Raw genomic sequence first — 26,495 nt, forward strand, 5'->3', positions numbered from 1 at the left:
TGCCACATAATGGTTAGACATTTATATAAGTTATGAAATGATCCTCCAATGTGTCATGACACCATATAAAATTTTTACAGTATTATTGACTCTATTCCCTAAGCTGTACTTTATATCATCCTGACTATTTCATAACTGCCAATTTGTACTTCTTAATTCCTTCACCTTTTTTACTCAGTATCCCAACCCCCCTTCCACCTGGCAATCATAAGTTTGTTCTCTGTATCTATGAGTTTATTTTGTTTGTTCATTTAGTTCTGCTTTAAATACATGTTACATTTAGCATGGGAGATGTGTACTGCTGACTTAACCAGTAATCACCAAATAGTCTCCTTTTTATCTTTGATAATGCCTACTGAGCGTTCTCTGAAAGTAGCTTTTATCATCTTTGAACTGTGAGCTTGAAGTGATTACCTGGTTTATGTTCTGGAAAGACGTAACATTCTATATTATTTGAGAGACACCTGTGGAATCCTTTAACACGATGAATTATTTGTTTATGTCATGAATTTTATTGTCTTTTTCTTATATCATTTGAGAAGGAAGAATTGAAAAGAATAGATTCACTAAAAGAGTACTTAGGTTATTTGTTCTAGTTTTGTGATTTAAATGTTTAAGCTAACAAAATGCCCTATATGCACTTTTAAACTAAATATACCAACAGTCTCTTTTTTAAGATTTAATTTATGCATTTACACAGATGGTCATAGAGGAGGGTATTTATTAACATCTGTAAATGTTGGAGAAATGATGGATGTCTATATTTGTAAAATGCCAGAATGGAATTACTGAATTCGCAGATGTAGATTTAAAAATATGATGTTTGAATATCTGGAAGACATTCTCTTCAAGCTAATTTTCTAAATTTCTAGACATTGAATAATTGACTTTTGTATAAATTTCCATTTTTATAAATGCAGTAAATTCTTGTTAATTTGGACTACAGTAATTAGGGATTTATGATAATTCAGGTATAGGCTGAATTTAACTTTTGTTTGGTCCAAATTCTTTCTTTAAAAAAATGCAGATGGGTGTTGAAAAGGAGTTTAAAACAGAGATTTAGAATACCAACAGAAACAATTTTTTTCAAGCTTATTTAGGTATTTTTTAAATACTCATTAGAATATAAACAATGATATAATTTAAAATAATTCTTATATATTTTAATACATCACCTAAGAATCTCTGGTACCTAACTATTATCAACTAAAGGCATTTCTTCAAAAATGTTCTACTTTTTCAGCTTTTTTACTACTTCATGATACCCTTCACCCAAATTTGTATACATTAATGAGATTTTCCTGAGATTATAACCATTTAGTAATATCTAATACTATTCTCTTTTTTTAAAAGCAAATGATGTGTTTATGACTTGGTTAGAATTTCTCAAAAAAATCTTTCAAGTCAAGTGTTTCAACTTAGATAATATATAGGATTTATATTTCAGTTCAAATAGACATTGTTTTGAAGGATAATTTATCCATTTTAGTTATCTACACTAATCAGATTAACTGAATGATCAATAAATCATTGACTCTGTGTTCTTACCTGGGGCTATCTTTATAGACTAGTAAGTGAACCACTGTATGTAAGGATTGTTTGTCCAATAACTGAGCAGTTAGTCTGTTACAAAACTACTCATTTCACACTAAGACCGATTAAGCCCCAGACTCTCAACATCATACCAACTGGTGATCCCTGCTTGAATCCACTGCTCCTAATCATGGGCAGAAGTAAGTCAAGAATCTAGAGAAAGTTGGAGGTAGTCATTTAATTATGATTACTCTTGATAACAAAATTTTCACTCTCTTTGTTATTTAGCATCCTCAAAATTCAAGTTTCTAAACAGTTATGTACATCTCTAGTCCAGTTCTTGCCACTCACCCCACTGTTTGCCAGGCTTCAGTCGCAATGGCTTTCTTTTATTTCCATAAATCTGCCAAGCTACTTCTGCCCCTCCCACTTCTGTTCTAGTCTCTACTCCTCTTTCAGGTCTCACCTGAATGTTTCTTCCTTAAGAGTTTTTCTAAATTTCCTAGTTTAACTAGCTCCACTCCCAATAATGTTATAACGCCCACTAATTTTCCTCTACTAAATGTATCACAGTTTATAAAGATATCTTTATTTATGTAACTACTTTTTTAATATCTGTTTCTCAAACACACACACACACACACACACACACACACACATACGCACACACACTATCATTGGATCCATAAGAACAGGGACTGTGTATGTTTTGTGCATTGCTGTCTCCCTGGCGCCTAGCACAATACATATTTATTTCTTGAATGAATAAATGGTCCTAAAATGGATTTCTTTTTATCTTTAATTTATCATGATAACCAAAGGATTGGTTGAGAATTACTGAATTAATTTGCTACAATGAAAACTATACCTTATATGACCTAAAGGTCACATTCCTGGAGCTGTTTTTACCCCCAGATCAAACTTTCCAAGAAAATAATCTTTTACCAGAGTAGCTAAGGGAGAGAGTCTGTTCTGCTTTAGATCTTCCCCTGTGGAGGCTGTTTAGACCCCAGGCTTTCAAGTTTGCTTCAGTGTGTGGTTAAGAGCCTAATCTTTTAATCCTGGGTTTGAAATAGGGCCTTCCATTTCTGGCAGTGTGATATTGAGCAATTACTTAACTTTTGAGAGTCTTTGTAAACTTGGGCTAATAATATTTGCCTCACATGGTCTTATGAGGATTAAATGAAATGCTGTCTGTAAAATACTAACACGGTGCCTGGTACATAGCAAATAATTAATGATAACTACCTAGAATGTTTCAGGCAGTATGATATGTGCAAGAGATAGGATGAAAAGCAAAATCTCAGAGGTATAAACCTTAAGGAAGGTTACTGTTTGTTGGGGAAATACATATATTAATCAAATTATTATAACAAGTGATAATTTTTTAAATTATGAGAAATACTATGAAGGAAAGAATCCAAAAAGTTAGGATGTGACCTAGTCTGGCACATCATGGAAGACTTCTAAAGGAAATAATTTGGGAGCTGGGTTCTGAAGGATAAATTACCTAGGGAAAGAGAAAAGGGATAATATTTTAGGCTACGAAAAAGGGTAGCACTATACTTACATTCCAGCCATATTCTCTTTCAGTTCCTCAGAGAATAACGAAGAGCCTGCTACTAAATGAAACTAGAGGTAGGTTGGGAGTAGGCCATATAGGTCTTAAATATGATGGTTTTAGATTTTAAACCAGGAACAATGGAAAGGCTTTGAGAATTTTAAGCAGAGGAATGACGTGATCAGTTTTGCATTTTGAAACTATCACTCTGGTCCCCCTGTAGAGGTCATATTGTAAGAGAGCAGGTGGGGCGATCATTCAAGAGGCTATTGCAGGAGTCCAAACAAAAGAGGACGGGGGTCAGGACCAAAGTGACCGTGGTTGAGATGTAAAGAATCGGCTTGATTACAGAAATATTTAGGTAGTAGAATCCATAGGATTTAGTAATTGACTGAATGTGGGGGTGTAGAATGATCCCTGGATTTGGCTCTTACAGCAAATGTAGAGTGATGCTATTGGCCGAAAAGAAATGCTAGAAGAGGACTATGTAGTTTGGGCACCAAAGCAGAGACAAACGATGCCAAGTTTGATTTTCAACTTATGTTGAAGGTGCTTTGAGATATGCAAGTGCATATTCTGAGTCTGGAGCCAGAAGAAAGCTCTACATTAGAGAGGCAGAAGCCAGGAAATTATTGGTGTAGAGGTGGTTGAGGAACTTGTAGTGTTGATGAGATGAAATGGGGAGTAGACCGGAAAGTTTTGAGTGAGAAAATAAGAAGACCTAACACTGAGGCTTGAAATATGTCAACATTTAATGACTGGGCAGGGGAGGATGAGCCTGCAAGTGTATCTGAAATGAAAGTGGGAGACACCCACCTAGGAAGGAGCCTGGGGACAAGTGCCTGCCCAAGTAGAAGTGAGAGGTCAGCAGGGGCAGGTGCACCTGATTGGTCAAGAAGGAGGCATAAAAGGTGTTCTTGGTTTTAGGATTTAGGACAATGGTGTCTTGGTGATGTCTATTTCAGTAGATAGAGGAAAAGAAAAGGAAAGGAAAAGATGATCAGAAAGGAAAAGATGAGACTGATCAGAAAGGAAAAGATGGAGATTGATTTAACAAATTAGTCTCCGAAAGGGAGCAGAATAATAGGGTGAGAAGCTAGGAGTGAATGTAGGTGTTAAGGGGTGGTTTATTTTGGTTTGGGAAGATCTGAGCTTGTTTAAACAGTAATGAAGAGGATGTAGCCGGGTGAGTATAAAGGTGTAAAAGAGAAGGATAACAGACACTGGGGAAGGAAAAAAAAAAAAAAAAACAGCATTTTCAGATAGAGACTTTTGTTAATAGGAGTAATAACTCCTTTTTAATAAAAGCTCTGGGTTTTGGTTTAAAACGCCCCTGAAATTTGAAATCTGTATATTCAAAAACACCATTACTCCCTGACTCACTGTGGTAAGAACCTTCTAGTTACTCTCCTGTTTTTTCTTTCCTTCTAGTAGGTCATCACTGCTACTAGATTGTACTAGAACAAATGCCCTCAGTGGTCTCTCATCGCCTACTTAGTTAAGTTTGCTATTTGTTAACTACCTTCCTACTACCTAGTATGTAAGGCCTAAATAGTCTGACACTTGCCTTTCCAATCTTTTCTTTCACTCCTACTCTACACACACTCACATGTCACTCAAACTGAATTATTCACATTTTTCGAAACATAGATTTGTTTGATTTTTACAGACTTTTTTTTTTTTTTCTTATCATAGCCTTCTCCTCATTGGGATTATATACCTCTTGGCTTTGAAATCCTTTTCATTATTGAAGGCCTATCTCAAGACCCTTTCTTTTCTCCAATTTTCACGTTGTTTTATTAAGCCTGAGGCAAGGGTACACATTTTGTTGCCTGATTCTGAGAAATATGCTTAGGAGAACATAAGTGCAATATATCCATAATTACAAATTAAATTTTGGCAACTAAATAGGAAAATTTTAAATGTGTGCTTTAATTCAACTGAAGTACTTAAAATTTTTTCTAGTTGTAAAAGAAGAAAAATAATAATTTGAAGTATCTATTACCTATTTTTGCATCATAGGTGACAACCCAACTTTGGGAACAACCTACATATTCATCGATAAGATACTATTGATATAAATTATGGTTCATTCATATAATAAAACAAGTATATGCAACCATTTAAAAATCAGAAAACTTTCTAATTTTCTAATTACTACTTTTTAAAAATCTATAAGATCTATTGCTTAATAGAAAAAACAAAATGCAGAACATAGGTGGTATGTAGGCATTTGCCTAAAAAAAAAAAAAAAAAAGAAAGGACAAATACATGCATATGTGTATATTTGCTTGATATGCATGTAAATTATTTCTGGCAGGATACACGGAAAGTGTCAACAACGAGTTGCTGAGTCTGAAAGGCAGACTTTTCACTGTGTATACTTTTTAAAATACTTTTAAATGTGTAATTGTATTACCTACACACACACACAAAAAGGATACCATTTGAGCTTAAATGTATAAAAGTAATAGTTTGCAATGGTTATACAAATAAAAATCATTCTTTTGAAGGCTTTCTAATCCCCCAATGGGATTTTATTTTGAACCTTTTATATCACTTGTCTGGATGATCGTAATTACCTCTCTTCTACTTTGCCTCATCCCAGCTTCCCCACTGTACACATAAAGCTTGTTCTCAACACAGTAACCAGAGTAATAATGTTATAAACAGAAGTTAAACAAGGTTACTCTTTTGTTCAAAACACTGCTGGGATTTCCCATCTGCTCAGAATAGAAGTCAAAATCCTTGCAATTGCCATTTGCTCTTCCCTGGACCTGAAATGCTCTTTATCCAAATACCTACCTTGTTAACAACTTCATTTCATTCAGGTCTCTGTACAAATACCCCCTCAAAAGAAAGACTTTTCCTGAAACCTGAAATAGCATCCCGCCTCATCATAGTATATTCTCCTTACCTTTCCTTATTTTTTTGGTAGTACTACATAACATATTCATAAATGTATCACTTATCACTGAACACTTATCTAAAATATATGTAAATTTTATTTTATTGCCTGTGTCCCCATACTAGAATGTTTCTCTAGACCTGCATTCCACAACACTTAGAATGATGCCCGGAACATAATAGATATTCAATAAATATTTGTTAATGAAAATAAACGATCCCCAGTGTTAAATGTCAGCTTTTAGAAGATTTTTCTTACTCTGTCCCATATATATTATATTCAATTCAACAACTCTTTATTGAACGTGTACCATATAATAGACACTTTAGAAGATTCAAAGATAAGTAAGAGTGTTCACATGGGTATATTCTATATTACATGAGCAGCCTTTGCTGTGACTATTACTGGAGAGTAGAACTTTTAAACAATATCACACAAAATCAGAAACTGGAAGTCCACTTAGCATTTCACTGATTATATTGAAAAATTTTGGTATTTATGGGTAAATCAAAGTTATAGGCATTTTTATTTTAGTTTGCTTCCAGTAGACCAATCTCTTATATGTGAAGGAGATTGACCAGATTAATCTGGAGTGAAAATTTCTAGTTTAATCTGATACTTTAGTATAGAGACAGCCTTAACATGACCCAGGTTGGGTAAGTGACTAGTAAAAACATAGTTTCTTTATTTTCTTTTAGTTATATTTGTATATTTTGAAAAGATATGGTATTACTCTTCACATATGCATAATTCACTTAATTTTGAATTATGAAATATCTGCTGGGTTTTAAAAATTGGTTTAGGGGTTTGGGGTATGAGTTTACAAAAGCTTATATTATGAAAGAGGTTTTTATATGAATAATGATAAATAATACATTAAACATATATAAAATATTACTAAAGCCATTCTTTAACCAATTTTCTAAGCATTTTACTTTCAAAGTTACTTTGTCACTTTGGTCTAAATTAAGAATATTACATAGCAACTATAAGGAGACAGTGCAAATTCTAATTTTAGATTTATTTTTGTATCATTTCTATAAATTTCTTTAATATGGAAATGGAAGTACATGTAATACCTTCTAGACTGATTAAAAATTAATATGTAGAAGCCTGGGAGCCTAATTTAAAAGACTGTCAGAAGACTTGAATTAGTTAGCAGTACAGTCACAGCGTTAATGCATAGACTTGAATTATATTGCATTACTTATCATTGAGTAACAAAAACCACTCCTAGAGAACACACAATGGCATTCCATTTCCCCATTGAAAGAAAGCAGCACTCGTGAACACATGGGAAATTTGAGATGTGACTGTGAAATCACTATAAAGTCTAAGGTACCCTTATTTATATTTCAAGGTAGCTGGGAATTATTAACTAAAATTTCCCAGTTTAATAGAAAATAGAAAATTAATTTAAAAGACATAGATAATTTTTACTTTTAAATACTTTTGGAGAAATCATAAATGACTTGATAACATTCAGTAATTATTAACAAATCCTTACTGTTTTATAATATGTTATAAAATTAACAGATGATATCCAAGTTTCATAAAAATTCTAAGATTTAGAAGTTCTAATAGGTTAGGTCCCCATCTGCCTAATTCTTTGACAAAATTAGATATTTTCATAAATTATAAATGTTGCCATTATTTTGTAATCAAGATTGTTAGTATAGAGAGTACTGATTTTCCTACTTTTGGCATAATAACTTAGAGAATATGGCATATCAAGTTATAGATTAAGGGTATATTTCTCTAGGGTTACTTTACTTCATTTTGCCTCAGTTAAACTCTAGTACACATACTAGGACTTTACTCATACATTTATCATTAAATTGACTTAGATATTGACCCCTAATCCAGAAGACAAAGTAAATAAAACTTTTAAAAATTGTAATGTAATGGAAAATGGAAAAATAAACTATCCTATTTTCTTAGGATAAGCATGTCAGTACTTTTTGTTGAATTCTTAAGTAAATCGTGATGTTAAGGAAACTGCATTAAGTGAAACTCATTATCTATTATCATCATTGGAAACATTCACATAAACCTACTTCCATTTGGTTGGTAGGGGGAAAAATATTTTCAAAATGTAATCTATAATTTGCAGTATTCATGAATAGAATTAAGAAATTAATCTTCTAGGATGGACTGTATGTGTGTATGTATATATATGTATATGTATATACACACACAAATATATGTACACACACATATACATGTACATAATTTATTTAGAAACTATCATTTTAAATTATGGCTTAATTTGAAAATGAGAAGCAAACAGGAGTTCAGAACACAATTGAACAAATGAAAGAATTGAGGACTCAGATCATGGTTAATAAAGCCAAGTTCAGATAACTCTCTTTTATGCGTCACTCTAGTCAATTCTAAACTGGAAACATAGGGTATATGTTTGGCATATCCAGGGAAAGAATCGTAGATTGCTGGAAATCACCTAAAATGAAGAATCCACCTTCATATAATTGAAATATAAAACATTAGGAAAATGAGACAAAATTTTAATTATTTGAAACTCTACAAGAAACATTTTTATTTTTATAAAGCACTTTTAAAAAGTGTCACTTTTTGCTGTATTCCAGATAATTTTGAACTCAAACTTTAGTGTTTTTCTATCTCACCATGTAAATTCTGTCATAGTTGTTAAGTCCATTTTTAGCTTCTCCATGTTTCCATGCGTAATGTCACCAATGAATTATGTACCAGAAACATGAGCATCAAGACTCTTAGCTGGCTAATAGGTTGCACTGGAAAAATTAACATGAAGCCCACTTAAAGATCTTAGTATTTTAAGAAATGAATTAATTTGCCTACATGGAAACTTCTTTATAATGTGAATGATTATAATGTAATGCTCATGTATTCAAATGGTGACATTTTAAATCAGCCGCACCACAAGAACTCTACTTCTGTCTTGCGATATTTGAGAGAATCTAAATTAGACCTAAAGAGAATTCGCAGTCAAGAGTGCACATCGTCTTCTTCCTAGAAGCCACTACTTTTCTCTTTAGTAATATAGAAATATATGGAGTTTTACATACATATTATAAAGCCAATACCTATGAAATGCCATAGTCAGAATTCTGGCCTTGGAGGAATCCAGAGGACACCATTCACACCGAAATTTATATGAGTGGCTCACCGCATCCTGGGAGTTTTCCAATGTGGTGACACTGGACAAGCCATAGCAACCTGAAGTGTTTCATGTAGCTATAAATTATAAACTAGCAAAGACATTATATCTTTTTAAGCTAAAAATATTTTAATGGTTATAATTTTGTCTAGACTTTGTTTTCAACAGATCCCAGCAGTTGAGGATTGAATGAAGTGAATATCAAAGCTAGTAGTGGTATGTCATTACAGATATTTACAGGCCTTATAATTGCAGAAAGGCTTACTAGCAGTCTATGGATTAAGTACGCCTTTCTTATGATCGTATGTCTCCTGTGTTGTAGTTTTGTCTCAGAGTATGTGATCTTGACAGTGCAACAAGTATATGCAAAGAACATTTTAATGATTAAAAATAGTCTTGAAGCAAAGATTCAAGCAATTATCTAGCTATTACCCAGTAATATTTAGTTCATTTGTTATATGTTTAACTATAGTATTTTAAGTGCCATACTTTTATCTCAATAACTATTAAAGCTTCAATATAAATAATTTAATCATCCTTTTAATATAAGATTATAGTTTGGAGCACAGGATAAAGTCTGTGTTATAAAAGCGACATCTTCATAAACATTTAGACAAGATACCTACAAATAGAACATTCGGTTGTTTTTTCTTAATTTTAAAACCCTATCATTTGTTTTCCATTTCACAGGAGATAATTTCTGAGGTCACAAATGTGGCTGCCTCCCCCTGTTGTTCCTCTTATCTCTCTGTGTTCCAGTGATGCTGAAATGCAGAAATGCCCAGGGAACATTGCATAGTTTGCAAGATTTCAGTGCCCTACCATATGCTCTTCCCTTTGCCTGAAATACCTCCCCCTCCACACTACCACTTCAGAACCCTGCCCCTTGAGCAAGGTCCAGCTCTCATGTCACTTTTTCATGAAGATTCCATGATGCTCTGCAATCCAAAGAGATTTACCTCTCCTCTGGTGCCCATGTGCCTTCGCTGCTCTTTACCTTTCAGTTTATAATTCCACCCTCTTTTCTGGCTTATAGTTATTTGTATTCACATCTTTTCTTTCAACTACCATTTTTGCAAGTAGGAGTCTTTGCTTTTACTCTTTCACAATGTCTAGCGCATGGCTGACGCTAAGTAATTCTTCATGTAGTAAATAATCAGGTTTTCCCCTTATTCATTTAGTCCATTTTTATGTTACTTCATTTGATATGTTTTATTTGGAATTTTAGTAAATAGAGTCTTTCTGAAAATTAACTGATCTCTGCTATTTCCCATATAACACTGCTTAATACATTGAAATCTGTTCAAAATAAAAGACGCCAATAGTTTTAATGATGTACTTTCTTAAAATTAAGACATCAGTTTAAATGCAAAAAAAAAAAAATGGTTTTATTGATAAATAAATATTGAGGACTTTCTCCAGTGATATGGACCTTCTGAGCCACTTGGTGAGTTTGAGTTTGGCTATTCTTTCTGTACAAAGTGAACAGTTTAACATCATGTTTCAAGATCCTAGCTGCTTCTCTGAAGTACTAATTAGATATAAGGTAAAAACCAGAAAGGGAAGCACAGTGAATTTTAGAATTTCTCATTACTACATTTTTATTTTTACAGCAATACATTATCTTATTATTTATCTTTTTTTTTGTTTGGACCAGTAAGGTCCCTAGAAATGTAGAGGATTTGGGAAAGCAGACAACTTTAGCAACAAAGATAGAGATGAATGGAAGAAAAAATTCTAGGATGTCATGTCTTGTCAAAGCTGTTCTATCAGTGGGCAGTCAGGTGGCTGCTGGAGTGACCTCTGAGAGAAAAACCTATACCAATGAATTCTGTGTGGAGGTCAGTATGGTGGTTTAGGCAACACTCTAATTCTGGCAATTCTTAGCAAGAGGTTTCTTTGATCACTGTAAGAAGCACAGAGCACTTTTGTTAGGGAAGCAGAAAACAAGCCATTAGTGTTAGACAAATATATGTTTGCTGATTAGACCTTGAGAGGTGTAAAATAAGTCAACTTGGTCAACCAAGTCTCTTAGAAGTGATACAAGAGCCATTCATTATTGCTTGGGCTTGATGGTATTGCCTAATTCATGGGGGGGTTTTGTTTTTGTTTTGTTTTGTTTTGTTTTGTTTTGTTTTTGGCTCTTATCCTTATTTCTTTCACTCCTCAATTAAGGAGACTCCTCAATAATGAAATCTGGTTAATCATGTTACTACTTAACAGTGTCTCAGTTTCACTTGAAGATTTGCCAAGGATTTAGAAGCTGTTTACACTGCCTCAGATACAGTACTGGAGATAGCAAAGTGCTTCTACCAATAATCCCACAGGGGAATTGGAAAGATGCCAAATGTGAGTTAGTGGTGCCTGCTGCTGTCTCTATTCTATGATGATCTTTCCCAAACAATGGTCAGTAGAGGCTAAGAACCCTAGTTGCACTTGTCTCCATGCCCCAGAACACAAAAGGAAAAGTGGGTCATGGCTATGGGAAGTTCTTTCCATCTTGGCATCTAGTGAAGTGTCACTTAGCTAGATCTTTATCCCAAGTGCTAATTGATGCTGTTAACTTCTGCAGTAATGCCAAGAAATAGTAAAGAGGAAATGACACTCTGCTTATCTTGTGCAAGCAGGTTTTATTTTGAGAACCATGTTTCTTTAGCCAAAGGACATCAAAGTGACATCGTACCATTTAATATACTTAGAAAAAGGAGGAGGTCTCCTGATATCTTGTAGAAATTGTTATATATCTAAGAAGTGGGACTTTCTTGCTACTCATCAGAAGTCTCAGGCCTCATGTGTTATGCTAGTATATTTCCCATGAATTAAGTTGATAGTCTCTATTCATAGAAACTTCTGTTAAAATACAGTTTTTCACTGAATCATTAAAAGCAGTGTGCTTTTATCGTGTGTAATTTTTAACTTCTAATAAAATTACAATGTTATCTTAGTGTGACTATGTATATGCATGGTATTTGGGTATATTGTTAAATAGAAATAAACACGTAAGCATTTTGGATCTGCAAAATGGCTTCTATACCAATCTATTTGACCTTTGATAAGTTATTTAACTCCTTTGTACCTGGAGTTTATTTATAAAGTGCTGACTAATAATCCTGACTTACAGGGTATTATGAGAATTAAATGAGCTAATATGTGTAATACATTTAGAGAACTATGCTTTGCAGAAGCTTAATACTATTAGCTATTATTTTCTTACTTCACATTATCAATTTTTTAATTTTTAAATATATTTTCTAAATTTATATCTACCCAACTATATTAGCTGGATTTGATCATCTTGGTTGATAATAAATAAATGACTTTTTCTTCCCTTTGAATTCTTTTTCACCTTGACAGAGTATATAATGAGAGGTCCTTGAGCAAACCAACTAAAAGCAATGATAAGTCAATGATGATCTAAAACAATACTTACAAAAGGAAGTTAGGTACTGTGTACAGTCAAAAAAAGGTCACTGACCTTAGGTGATTGGGGTTATATGCTAGGAATATCACTTATGTATCCTTTGTAGAAACATAGAATAATAACCTGATTCATTCTGTTCAATGGCACTTCTACCTACCTACCCACCTACCTACACAGACACACACACATACACACACACCCTATATACTGCTTGCTCAGAAAAAACTCTTTCACATAGGTTCTTTTTATATCTCTGTATGTATATAAGGAGAACTGATGTGAAAAAAAAGTTATTGCTTTAGAAATCCTCTCACAAAAATTCATTTATATGATAGGTTTATAATCCATTTAACTTTTATAAATAAGCTAATATGCCATATAACATATATTCTAGCTTTAGTTTTTTAGTTTTTTTTTTTTTTTTTTACTAATGAATGTTTATATTTTCAGGATCTATTCAAAATGAAATTGAAGTGAATAAACTTATTCTTTTGCTAATATGTGCATTAGTACTTGATACCAAAAAGGTAAAATCCTTAATCTTTAGGTAAAGGGAATTTTCCAAATGTCAGTAAGTTTACTAAATGTTTTTTTGTTTTGCTGTAATTTGTTTTTGTCTTTTGAAGATTTTTAGTAGTTACTTGTCTTCTCTCTTTCCTTCCTTTTGATCTAGTATTGAAGTCACAGTTCCACTCATGCTCTTTAACTCCTGAATCATATCTGAGATCAGAAACAAGGATTGTCCCTACCTCCTTTGTGGCTTATATCATCTGTTGTTAGAACTAGAATCATCAAAATGATGCATGAAACACCTGTAGATGACTCTAAAATGTAGTAGCATCTTCACCCACTAGCAAGTTGCTTTGTCCCATCACTTGCTCTCAGAGCAGAGTCCGGAAGAAAGTAGATGCAGGGTAGACAGGTTTTTACCTGAAGGGAAAGAAACTGTAATGGTTGTGGGAGGACATGCATGGGTAGGACACAGAGCAGCTTGCTGTCAGCCAAATGTTTGAAAAACAACCCCAGTGGACGTGGTGGAAGGTACCAATAACAAAGCTTACTTTTGCCACAATTTGGCCTGGCCCTGTTGTCCACTCATGTAATGTCTGGTTTATAAAGACGCAGGTCCTCTGTATTGTAGAGGTGGTTTCAATATGCAAAAAGCTCTTAGATACTGATCTACCACTTCACTAAATACCAAAACATAGTTAAGTGCTGAGTTGTTAATGTCTGTGGTGCCGATGATTGAATGTATTTTTTTCTGCATGATCATCCATTGTGGTGTTTGTAAGTAGCAAAAAATGAGCCTGATTTGTTCTCCTTTGTAGAGCCAGGCCGAGGCCCACTACAAAGGAAGTAAACATGCCAAGAAGGTCAAAGCACTAGAGGCAACGAAAAATAAACCCAAAATGGTTTCTTCCAAGGACAGCGCAAAGGCTAATCCCAGCTGCTCCATCACTCCAATCACAGGCAACAGCTCTGACAAATCAGGTCAATGACACTTTTTGTTCTTTACATTCTTTGTGTTCCTCCTGGTCTCCAACCCCATTCTTTTCTACTCAGCTGTTGCATGTTTTCTCCATGATTTGTTTTTATGATATTAAGATGTTTCCTTCACAGGAAGTTATTTGTTTGCACGGAATCGAAGTATTCGATATGTTACCATTCCATGTTGTTAGATATATATATATATTTAAGTATATATGTGTATAAATATATATGTATATATGCATGAAAATAAGTATAGGCTACTTGGTCACAATGTGTTTGGACAAATATCAAGAAATGAATCTAAAATACTGTGTTTATTATTCCTTTATGTTCATTTTGAGTTTGGTTTTTACTATAGATTTTTTCAGTAAAGGAATTCTTAAACTTATTTACTAATAGACATTTTTATATTCTTTTACTATGATGAAGGGGAATGGGGGAGCAGAACAGTGAAGTTTTCTGTGAGTGGCATTATTAAGTAAATCTGAAAATATGTTCAATAATAAAAGATTTTAATTTTTGAAGATCTTTGTAAAGTTCCCCTCAGAATTACAAATAACTCAAGGATTTTAAGGGCACTATTTACAAAGTTATAAATTGACTAACAGAAGGAATTTGTATAATGGGAAATGGACTACTAGTAAAAGTGCCTTTTGAAAAGAGTCTGTATTTTACGGTCCCAGTGCATCAGCAGTTTTTCTGAGTAGGTTCAATTAAATGATTCAGAGAGAAAAGAAAAGTCTTTTTCTAATATGTATACCATGAAATTATATGTTTAATAGACTTTCACACACTCATATCTGTTCCTCAGGACCAAACATGGATGAGTCATCTTGTTTTAGTGACTAGTTGAGGACCAGTGTCTTGACTCTTTAGAGACTTCTCTGTTGTTGGACACACACACACACACACACACACACACACCCCTCTCCTGATTCTATTCTGCTCTTCAAATCATTATAGAATTTGAGGAAGAGATTTCATAAAGCTTTCCAATAGCTGTCCAGAGTTTTGGAGAAGAACAAATTCATTACTATAAGAAGAAGGTTCAGAAAAGCCTACTCAGACAAAGACTGTGTAAGAAGGGACCATTATTAATTAAGTCCCATAAATACTGGTTCCAGAAGCTCTGCAGCCTATAAGGAGTGAGCTAACCAAAATTTGGTAATAAAGAGTTTTTGTTCTTTGTGTCATAGAATTGTTAAATCATGTCAACCAATGAATAGATAATAAATACTGGATTATTATATCATACTTCTCCCCTTCTAAAGAACAAAGGCTTTTTAATACATTATTTAATCAATTTTTAACTCAGATCTAACAGATATTAAGGTCAAATATTATCTCCAGTTTACAAAATAGCAAACTGAGGCAAGGTCCCTATTGTGGCAGTTATTTGCTGGAGGTTACTTAGTATTTGATAGAGCAGGATCCATCATCTCCTGACTTCCTGCCTGGTTTTATTTTCTATAGAATATTGTTGCCCCTATGAAACAACAGTCAGTCAAAGACCTGAATTTGATTACCTGAATTAAGCACTTGAGTAGAAAAAAATAAAGTATGTTTCACTAAAGGCGGTTAAATAAGAATACCTGTCCTGTTCACTTTTTAGAGTTTGGGATAGAATTAAATATAAATCCAAAGAAATGGTTTTATGGTCTCCTAGGATCTACCTCAACTTTTAATAATTCATTAATGAGAGTTCAAAACATGGTAAGATGGAGGAGAAATGTGCTTTGAGAGAATGAGAGTCAAAACACAGCAAGCATTAGGCAACTTCAGGAAGATGGTGAGAACATATTGATTGGCCAGACACTGTACCCAAATTTCTCCCTGGAGTTCAAGCACCATAAGGCCATATGACAGTGTACCTCCCTGTGATAATACATCCCATACATCAAATTGAATGTTTTCTTGTGACAGCATTTAACCGCTTGTAATATGTTCAAACAAAGAAACAACAACAACCAAAAAAAAAAAAAAACATTGAAAAAACCTTATTTTTTGAAAATAATAAAATATTGTGATGATCAACCTAATGATAAAATATTGTGATAGTCACCCTAATGGTCCATATGTCTAATCTTCAGCAGTAGATCTTTTTTAAAAATTAATTAGATATCAAGGTGGAAAAAAATACATTTCTAGTTCTTCAAATATATAAAGCTATTTAGAGCTAAACAGCCTTTAATCAATTGCTGTCTAAACAGATGAAAGCAGATGGAATGATTTAAAATGCTATAGATATTTTTATAAATGCAGTTAAGAGCAAAAATGATGGAATCAGCATGTTCTGCTTGAAATATAACAATACAAACACCTTAAATTTGTTTAGTTTACAAAATCCATTCACATATATGTTTTCATATGATTCTCTCAATAGCCCTATATTCGGTAGGGATGGAATTAGTATTTACCTTTCATTGATTCATACAACAAACTTTATATCCATTTATTCACTATATGCATATAGCTATACAAAATAGTATAGTACATCTGTATATTTTCCCAGATATTGGGGTACAACAATAAACAGAAAGACAATTTCTTGTCCTCAGAGAACTTCCAACCTAATGTATTTTTTTATTATGTTGAACAGTGAGACTATAAAGAAAAATAATATGTAGTTACCACTTTCAAGCTGTGCCCAAATATATGGTAACAGCAAAGAACTTGGGTCTTGGAAGGAATAAATGGCTTGTGTGAGGTTCACAAATCATATCCTAGTAGAGTCAAAACAGGCACTGAAGTTTTCTTGTTCCATGCTATATTCCATTATTTCCATTACTTCTAAATTTCTCTGACTTGGGAGAACAAATACAAGTATCCCGATGAGAAAAGTCAGACCACTAAACCATTTTTTAAAGGATTAGTGAGTAGGACAATATATTACTTTTAAATTGCTTGCTGACTGTTGATATTTTTCAGTAGGAGCTGTGGCATTGAAAGGGCCATTAAGGCTTTGTTTTATTAATAACCCTTAGTTCCTATGCATTGTGTTGTCTGTAGCATTTTAATTGTAATAGAACAAAGCTTTAGAAGTTATAGCTCTTTTCAAGGGCGAGTTTGCATGCAAACACTCATTTCAGGTAAATGACAAATGTTCTCAAAACTCCAGCTTGAAAATTGTAGATTTTCTGTGCCTAAGCTAAATATACTGACTGAAATAGAGGTCAGCATTGAGAATGGCATCATCAATATGGCAGGAGCCTTGACCTGCCTCCTAAAGTGTCCAGTTGGGGTGTCCTGAACACTGTCCACATTTTCAGCAGGATTTTGAATCATTCCATCTGAAAGATTTGCACTAGAGACATGGGGATTGTTTTATTTATCCCATACCCATGATCATACCATGGAGACTGAGATGATATTGTCAGAAAAGACATAAGAAGGAAGGAAAGAAGGTAGGATACCTCAAACAGCTCATTTTAGTTTTCAGAATGTTGTGTTTTTGCATGGTGGCAATTTCTCGGGTATGAACCCTGAGCAGTTATCAACTGGTTGATTAGTATGATTTGCCTGAAAAGACTGCATGCGGTTCAGCTTTTTATGATTACCTTGATGCCTTATGAAAGAGTATTTTCAGTTTTGTCAAAGAGTGTTTCTGGCAAGGATACAAATGCAGACCCTCGCCTTATCGTTTTTATGAATTCTCCTTCATGTTTCACAGTTTTCACGAGTTACAAATGGGGCCAAGTTTTCCAAATGACAACTTCTCATTTCCACTGACTGACGCAGGACTCCATCGATTAGCTAGCAAGGTCTTCGTAACTGCCTCTTTCCTCCTTTTTGTCTCCAGCAGCCAGACCTTGTTCTGTTGAAAAGAAAATGATTGTTTTCTGCCTTGGCAGTATCTGTCATTTATAGACAAGCACTATCATAAATTTGGCATACATCTATCCATATCCAGGAGGCTGAGATTTAGTATCCTTCATAAAATAATAGATTAACTATATTTATGACAAGCATCTTAAGTCTGAAATTCTGGGGTACAATCATGTAGAGCATAAATTGAGTCCCATCTGTCTAAATAGAACAGAACATTATACTAAGGCTCATATTTTCATGAAATGTACATATATCATTAACACTTTCAAAGTCAATTTTAAAAAATGAAACTGCTTTCATCTTTGCCTGTGCACCTTGAATTTGACAATAGCGACCTGCCAAACAAGGCTGAAAATTCTTAGGTAGTTAAGTGTCAGTCATACTCTGGAAACTGACTTCTGAAACTTTTGAGCATTTTTTTTTTTTTTTTGCTTCCAAATAATGCTGAACATTTATTGTTAGATTTTCCACTTCTATAAGCTATTTCTTAGTATTGCTCTAAAAATGTGAACCAAAAGTTGAGACCGACTTATGATTTACTGAGGATCTATTAACTTATGATTTACTAGAAATGTTACAAACCCTTCTAAAAAGCAAAATCTTGGATATCTCCTTAAGGCTTATGTCACCATTAAAAACTTTTCTATATTACAAAGATATTGAAATCTAAAAGGATTTTGTATGTACATTGACTAACTTTGTAAATGCACAACCATAAATGCCCTTACTACTTACATTTTTATGATATTCTACTTATTTGCTTCAAGAAGAATTCTCTTACAGTGACATGTTTTTCTAAAATGGATGGATGATCAAATAGAACTACTCAATAAATATTGGTAGATTCCGTGTGCAGGACACTGGTACTAGGCATTCTGTGGGATTCTGGGCCCAATTCTGATTATGCTTATAGTCTAACATCATGCAAATTTACTTTATAGTATAAAGCTTAAAGTGTGTTTTATGGAAACACACTTTTTATTGAAGTCTTCCCTGACTTCTTTCACTGAGACCAGGTTTGTTGTTATGGACATAGCATTATGCAGTAATGGTTTGGTGCTCTCATTTCTACAGACAGCACTATCCAATAAAACATTCTGTGGTGATAAAAATGCTCTATAATCTGTGTTGTCCAACACGAGTGCCATTAGCCACACATAGCTATTCAGTACTCAAAATGTGGCTTGTGTTACTGAAGAACTGAATATTTCATTTTAAGTGGCTACTGTATTGGATAACACATCTATAGACTGTGATACTCTTTGCTCTTTTGACTAGTTATGACTCCAAAGAAGGCATTAAATTCTCTGAGCATCTCTTTTCTCATCTGTGAAGTGGGAATAATGCCCTTCATACATCACAGCGGTGTCGGATGGAGTCAGTGAAATGATTGGGAAAGAGCTTTGCAAAATGTAAAGCATAATAAAATTGCCTATTATAATGTCAATAGTTTTTTGGGTTTTTGTTTTGTTTTGTTTTGTTTTGTTTTAATTTTGCTCCTCCTGTGATATGTTATTTCAGCTGTCCTTTCTTGCTGCTATCAGTGAGAGGTGGTCAGCTATCACCATCTTTCATTGAGCTGCACCTAATATAGCATACTCTGGAAAATCAGATCTAAGCTTATTAGACTTATATGCAAAAAATAAGTTTAACAGAAGTACTACTAATAATTAATGTGTAACTGAATGATCATTTTGTGCCTGATACTAATGTGCTAAACATTTCATATATGCTATCTTATTTAATCATTATAGCAATCCTCTGATGGATACTAGAAAGTAAGACCTAGAAAGGGGAAATAATGACTCAGAGTCATTCAAATAGAATGTAGTTTCAAAGCCAGAGTCTCACTGGGGTAGTCACTCAGATTTACTACCATGTTATGCTACCTTTGGATGAAGGTTTATGGACTTAACTGCATGTGCTTTCTGAAGGCTATTTGAGATTATTTTTAATTGAGTGATACTTCTAGAAGTCTGATATCTCAAAAGGGTGTTAGCCTTTCTACACCCTATTTTACAACTTTTTTTTTAAGTTTGAGTGGCTTTGAATATAGATATATTAACCAAGGTATGATTCTTGAGTGTCTCTTACCTACTTTGCATTTATAACATAGTTAAAAGAATATTAGCTTGAACTCAGATTACTTCCACCTCTCATTGACCTTATAACCTTAACCAAGTCATGTTCACTCATCTTCTACTTCCCCATCTATAAAATGGAAGGGCTAATACCTACCCCCTAGTTTATTCTCAAAGTTAGTGAACTAGTAAAAATGCCTGACTCACTGCCTATCACTTAACAGACACTCAATAAATAGTAATCATAAAAAGCAGTCATTTGTTCAAAGAAATTTGCAGACCCTGTCCTTTTCTTAACTCTACAGTGATTTCATTCCATGCTGTGATTCAACAGTGATCTGTACTTATATTATTTTACAGTGATCTGTACTTACATTATTTTACTATGATTATTTTATTATTTCACAGTAATTATTGCACGTGTATTTTCATTCCAGGACATTAAGGCTTAATGAGCCTGACTCTCCCAGTGGGACATTTAAAGATGTGGAAGGACCTCCTTGGTCTTTCTTACATTTTGTGTAATGGAGGAAATGTCCTACTTATTCTCGCACTTTTCAGGTTTCTTATCCATTATGTCCCCTGCAGCTCCTGGTACTCTCTCCTGTGTACAGCAGTCATAGAGTTTGTATGTATTAAATTAATATCAATTTAATGTGGGAAGCTCTGGTGCACTTCCTAGATATGAACAGGGCAAAAATACATTGGGTGGCTCTTTTTATTGTATTTGGTAAGATAGACGCCCCATCTCATAGGTCACAAATCTGCTTTATATACAGCTACAGTAATAAAAGAATGGACAATCCAACACATCTTATTTGTTGAAGGAGAAAATCAGATGCTTCCTGTGGAGAAGCAGTCCTCCTAGAGCTAGAGTTGTCTACTAAGATCAAAGGAGCAGTAGGGGGTGTAATCACAAGGAGAAACACAACCCTCCCCACCTGACAACTTCCTGGCATTTGTGTCAGTAAATAGGAGAAACTTGTCAACCTATACATATTATTCCTAGTTTCTTGCAAAAATGTTTTCTTAGTATATAATTTTTTGGTATTTTTCTGTATGCTGTTAATTACTTAACCTCTAAAAATATGTGCTTTCTTCTCTTTCAAATATGGAATGACATAAATACTAGAATATCTTGTCACAATAGAGATTATTTTATCCATTGCTTACCAATATTTGAACTTCCGTCATCTTATGATGATTTTTGCTTATTTAACTAGCAAAATGACCATATCTAAGTTCAAAATTTATCTTCCATACCACAATATCTTTGTTCCAGTTCTCTATTAATAAATAAAGTGTTTTTATTTGATGTGAAAGTTAATTAGTGTACCGTATTTTGAGTTTAGGAAAAATTATTTATTTTATTCTTTTAGACCACAATTTTACCCAATACTTTGGCTAATCCATAAGACATAATGACTAATATACAGTGAAAGTTTTCAAAAATACTTTGGAAAATCATTAGCAGATGTTTTGATTATATTACAGCATTTCCAAGTGAGAGAACTTTTTTGGAAAGCAATGTCATAGGATAAATCAAGAACGACAACAACAAAAATGTTCATTCCATTAGACCAGTTAATTCTTTCTGTAATTAATACCTAGGAAATAATCCCAAATACCAAGCAATAAAATAAAACACTTTGCATTAAGAGGCCCATCATAGCATTATTTGCATTAATGGAAACTGTAAACAAGGTGATCAGTACTTCGAAAATTATTTAAATAAAGTACTTGTGTCCAAAAGACTATTATACAGCTTTAAAGTAAATAAAAGTAAGTCTATGGCAATGCCACCCTGAACAAGCCCGATCTCGTCTGATCTCGGAAGCTAAGCAGGGTCGAGCCTGGTTAGTACTTGAATGTGAGACCACACAGGAAGACCAGGTGCTGTAGGCGTAAAAAAATAATAAAAATAATAATAATAATAAGAGATCATAAACTGAAAAGGACCTTGCAGTCTGCGAGGTCAACCAAGGCTTGCCTCACCTAAATAGATAGATAGATGATAGGTAGGTAGGTAGGTAGGTAGGTAGGTAGATAGATAGATAGATAGATAGATATAGATGATAGATAAAAGTAGCAACATGAAAAATGCATGTAATACATTAAATCAAAAAGTTACAAAATATATTAAATCAAAAGGTAAAAAATGGCTTTCTCATGTGTGTATTCGCATGTATTGTATTGATCAGGTAGTACCCAGTCAGGTCCATAAAGAGTGAGAGCTGACACCTAGCTCCTGCAGCAGCCCGAGGCAATAAGCTTGTTTTCCAACAGTAAATTTTTTGCATTTTCTGTATTAAACAAAGGTATGTTTTTTAGATGAAGAAAAACTCAGTTTCCTCAGCATTTCTCAGGTTGACCTTTCCATTGTCAGTGTGCATTTTACTCCGCCTAGAGTATCAAAGTTAAACTGTATATAGCACCTAGAGAGAAAGAAGGTGAGAGGAGCAGAATTTAAATGTTTTCCATGTACCTTGTAAATCTGTTTCCTTTGAAAAGAGCCATTCATTTGAAAGAAAAAGAATCTGCTCCTCATTCCACCTAGAAAATTAGTTTTTAATCTTATCCCTGGCTTTTGAATTGTTACTGGACCTCCCTGAGGGATTTAATTTGAGTGACATAAGTTAGTTATTCTATTTTCCATAATAAAGCTGCCTCAGAAATAACTGTTTCACATCTCTTAGTGACAAATGTGAAAAGGGGCAATTTTTCAACCTGAAGTTGAAATATGATTTCTCTATTGTACAAGTCAAATGTCTGGAAAACTACACAAAATAGGAGAATGCTCTTCATTAGATTCAAACTCTAGCAAACAAGCTCTCTTTTGTGCTCACTTAGAAAAGTGACAAGTTCACTAATATCAGTGCCAGCTCATTAATACAGAGTGTTGGCTGCCAGCTTTCAACATGGAGATATCTGGAGGTGCCACTGTTTTATCTAAGTATGAGACTGACAGCTTCTGCTCCCCAACAAAGTGATGTAAGGGATAATGGGACAGTTGTCAAGCAGATCTCAGACAAGCAGGGCAATGACTGTCAAATGGAACCACAAAATCACTGCAGGGTGTACCCCAAAGGCCAGAACCTGATTGACATAGGCTTTCAAATGGAAAGAGCAGAGATGTCCTAAGTCAGAATTGTAGCCTAGAAGAAAATTACAGTACAAGATCTGTTTTGAAATTATGAAATTAGTTAGTCACTTGACTCTCATGGGGCCTAAGTTACTTAAAATCAGCTTTTGTTTGATTTTTTTGTTGTTGTTGTTAAGGTAAGGACATACAGATTCTGATTCACAGAAGAGTCATTTTAATTTATAGACAATTCTCCCTGCTTCCAGGATTAGTCTAAAAGCCAAGATATGAAAATTAGATATAAACATAGTTAATTATGAATTAGCAAGCTTCACAGTGATCAACAGTGCTTGACAAGACAGTTTCCGGAAGTCAGTGTGAGGGATGATAATGTGGCATCGGGTGTGAAGAGCCTACCACTGTCAGGTTGACCCAATGTGTAATATTTTGGGACTTCTGTCATGTTCTATTCATCTTCTGTGTTAGCATATTAATCCCCCGAGGCTGTATTTGAGTAGAATAATGAATGACCTACTCATTATTTGATGAACAGGTGGGTTGATTTGAGTGATATTTTTAGAATTAAAAAATAAGGGTGACAAATCTATATTGAAGACTGATTTCCTTTGCATGGATTGTCAAGTGGATTTGAAAATAGTCCCCCCCCCCCTCAAAAAGAGGTTTTCAGAATGTTTAGAGCTTTGGAAAATAAGTAAATTAATGTGGAACCTCCCAAGGAGGCTACTTTGAAGAACTAACTTCATTCGGCTGCATAAATCATAGATATCTATTACAAAAGGCAGTTCTGATGTAGCTAAACAAATTTTGCTTCAAAATCCTGTAGGATAAAACCTTTAAAAAGGTGTTTGAATAATCAGGAAATAATTAAGACAGTCAGAAGCCCTGCTAATTAACATTAGGTGAGGGAATACTTGAAAGTGGAATTCATATTAACCAAAGTTCCAGATGACATGCATCTTTATTAAAAGAAACAGAAGTAAACAGTACATTAATTAAACTTTCTAATACACAAAATAAGGAGGCTTTAAAAATGTCAGTAAGGAAAGAAATAATATAATGGATTTTGATAAAAATATCAAGCAATTAAAATGAGAAATAATAAATTTTGGCTTTGAGGTTTGTAAGTTTATCCACCAGAAAGCATGCCACAATTTAAAAATATTATTACAAGAGTGACTTTTCTGATTTTAAAATGTCTTATTGACTAGCCAGTACCAATCTAATGGTAGAATTCCCTGAGTATTATGGAACATTTCCACATTTCCAAAGTCAAAATATAGCCCTAATATTCTCAAAGATTAAAGCTTCGGTCTATCTAAGGGGATAAAAATGGAAATGTAATTTATATAAATGTTAGAGTATGTAAACGTTATACATACCATACCTCTTAATATTTTTAAATGGGAAATGGCTACCTTTAGTATCTGTTTTAATATTTTTAAGATATTCTCTGCCTTCTGACTCAATCCACCTTTATATTTCCCTGTTACTATCTAGTACTATCATCTTTGCTCAACTAACAGGTGTCCGCCACGCAAACCCCAAGCTCTCTAATACCTAAGCATGCCCTCATGCTTCTACTTCCCCACTTCTTTTCACCCCATTCTATGCTTATCTAAATTTGACCTTCAAAACCTAGCCAAAATACCACTTCCTTTATGAAAAATGTCTCTTTTTTCCTAGCCAGAAGTAATCATTTCCCTCTGTACGCTCTCATGCCTTTTACCAGTCTCCATCATAAATTAGAGATTTCTAAAATGGCTATCCCACTTCCCCTGCTAAACTGTTACTTTATTAAAGTCTTTGCCTTCTTTTTTTTACTATCCCCTTCAATGTCTACCACATTGTCATAATTAGCATATTGTTAATATGTATTTGTTAATAAATAAATGACCTATTTTGAAAAAGATATGAAAAAGAAATGTTTAATTTTTTAAAAGAAAAGAGGATATAGAGGAAAAGATATAATTTTGTTTGTATTCTCAATGTAACCTGAATCAGATAATAGTTAAATAGGATAGAAATTTTCACTTAAGGCAAAAATGCTTTAAAGCTAAACTATAATTATAAAACAAAACAATAGCTTTTTCTCATTTCTAGGTGACTATCGGATGCCTTTTATCATGTTTATACCATGTAAAGCCCTCCCTTTTGCAGGAAGATTAATACACTTTGCATTGGATAGCTAGAGAAAACATTGTGGTCATTTATGCCACCTACTAACCTGTGGGACATTATTTAATTTTGATGAGCCTCCATTTCCTTATATTTACAATAGGAATAATCATTTCAGCCTTACCTATTTCACAAGTTTGTTGTGAGAGATAATAAGCTAATGTAAGTGATAGTGCTTTGTAAATTATAAAATTATTTATAAATGTAAGACTATATGAGGGAAAGCAATGTAAGGAACATTAAAGAAGTAATATGGAGAAGAGAGAGAATGAATGGGTAAATGACTAAAACAGGTCAAATTCCTTGGGTCAAGCTTATATGAAATATATGAAATAGCTTAAGAAATGCTTGAAGCAAAGAAAGGTTTTGCTGTGCGATAACTTAAGTTTCCATCATGAGAAACAGTATTTCCATAGGGGGAAATGTTAAGATTACTGAATTATTTTGCTTTGTGCATTCTATAAAATGGCAAATTCAATCTGAGGGATCCTTATAGATGAGAGAGTTCCAGGACTGAAATAATTTTCAATCTAATTTACTTATTACCATTTAGGAAAGATGCTTTTATTCCTTCTTTCCTACTATTGAGGTCAGTTTAGTAAACATCAAAGATCTTTTCCATCATATTTCATGGCATCTTGAAGTTTTAATAAAGTTGCTGAAAAGAAATATAGATTGTGGAACCTGAGGATAAAAAGGGATCTGAGCATTCACTTATTCCAAACACTACCCAAACTTGGAATTCATCTGTAGAAACCATGCTGTGTCTAGCCTTGACCTAGATGGATTCAATTCAGAAAAAGGGATGGAACTCAACTGCTGATCCCCATATTAATTAAGTAGAAATATCATGATCTTTCATCTTTGATGTGTGTGACAGCTTTGGTTGGCCTTGTATGCAGAACAGACACACCCTGCCATGTTGCTGTTCCCCTTATCTCTCCTGCCTTCGTGGTCACTCAGGCCCATGTTTCACAATTCCAAATTAGCTAAGGCATTGAACAAATAAATTTTCAGTTTTAATTTTCTTTCTCTTTTACTGACAGTTTATAGCACACCTGTAGACATTTTCTAAGAGCACTAGCTCTAGAAGGATTAAACACGTAATGGATTTTGCTGTTGCCTAAGAAGTTCCAGTTTCTTTCCCAAAGGAGCCACTGAACAGAGCCTATCTTAAATAGCAAATAAATATACCTCGGAGAGTTGAAGTCATCCTGGCCTCTCTTATAGGCTGCAG

The 26,495-nt window shown here is 33.8% G+C and overlaps 1 protein-coding gene and 1 pseudogene across 10 annotated transcripts in view; both read left to right on the plus strand.

Annotated features, from left to right (window-relative positions):
• ZNF385B (zinc finger protein 385B) overlaps positions 1 to 26,495 on the plus strand; it is a 351,566-nt gene that overhangs the window by 318,775 nt on the left and 6,296 nt on the right. For all 10 annotated transcript variants that reach the window (XM_036238023.1, XM_036238024.1, XM_036238021.1 and 7 more), the window contains one exon: positions 13,909 to 14,071. In XM_036238023.1, the coding sequence (XP_036093916.1) occupies positions 13,909 to 14,071 (163 nt within the window). The remainder of the gene's footprint in view (positions 1 to 13,908; positions 14,072 to 26,495) is intronic.
• Positions 21,767 to 21,885, plus strand: LOC118614664 (annotated as a pseudogene).

This window comes from Rousettus aegyptiacus, unplaced genomic scaffold (genome assembly GCF_014176215.1).
Source record: "Rousettus aegyptiacus isolate mRouAeg1 unplaced genomic scaffold, mRouAeg1.p scaffold_m13_p_2, whole genome shotgun sequence".
In the NCBI taxonomy this organism is placed as follows: Eukaryota; Metazoa; Chordata; class Mammalia; order Chiroptera; family Pteropodidae; genus Rousettus; species Rousettus aegyptiacus.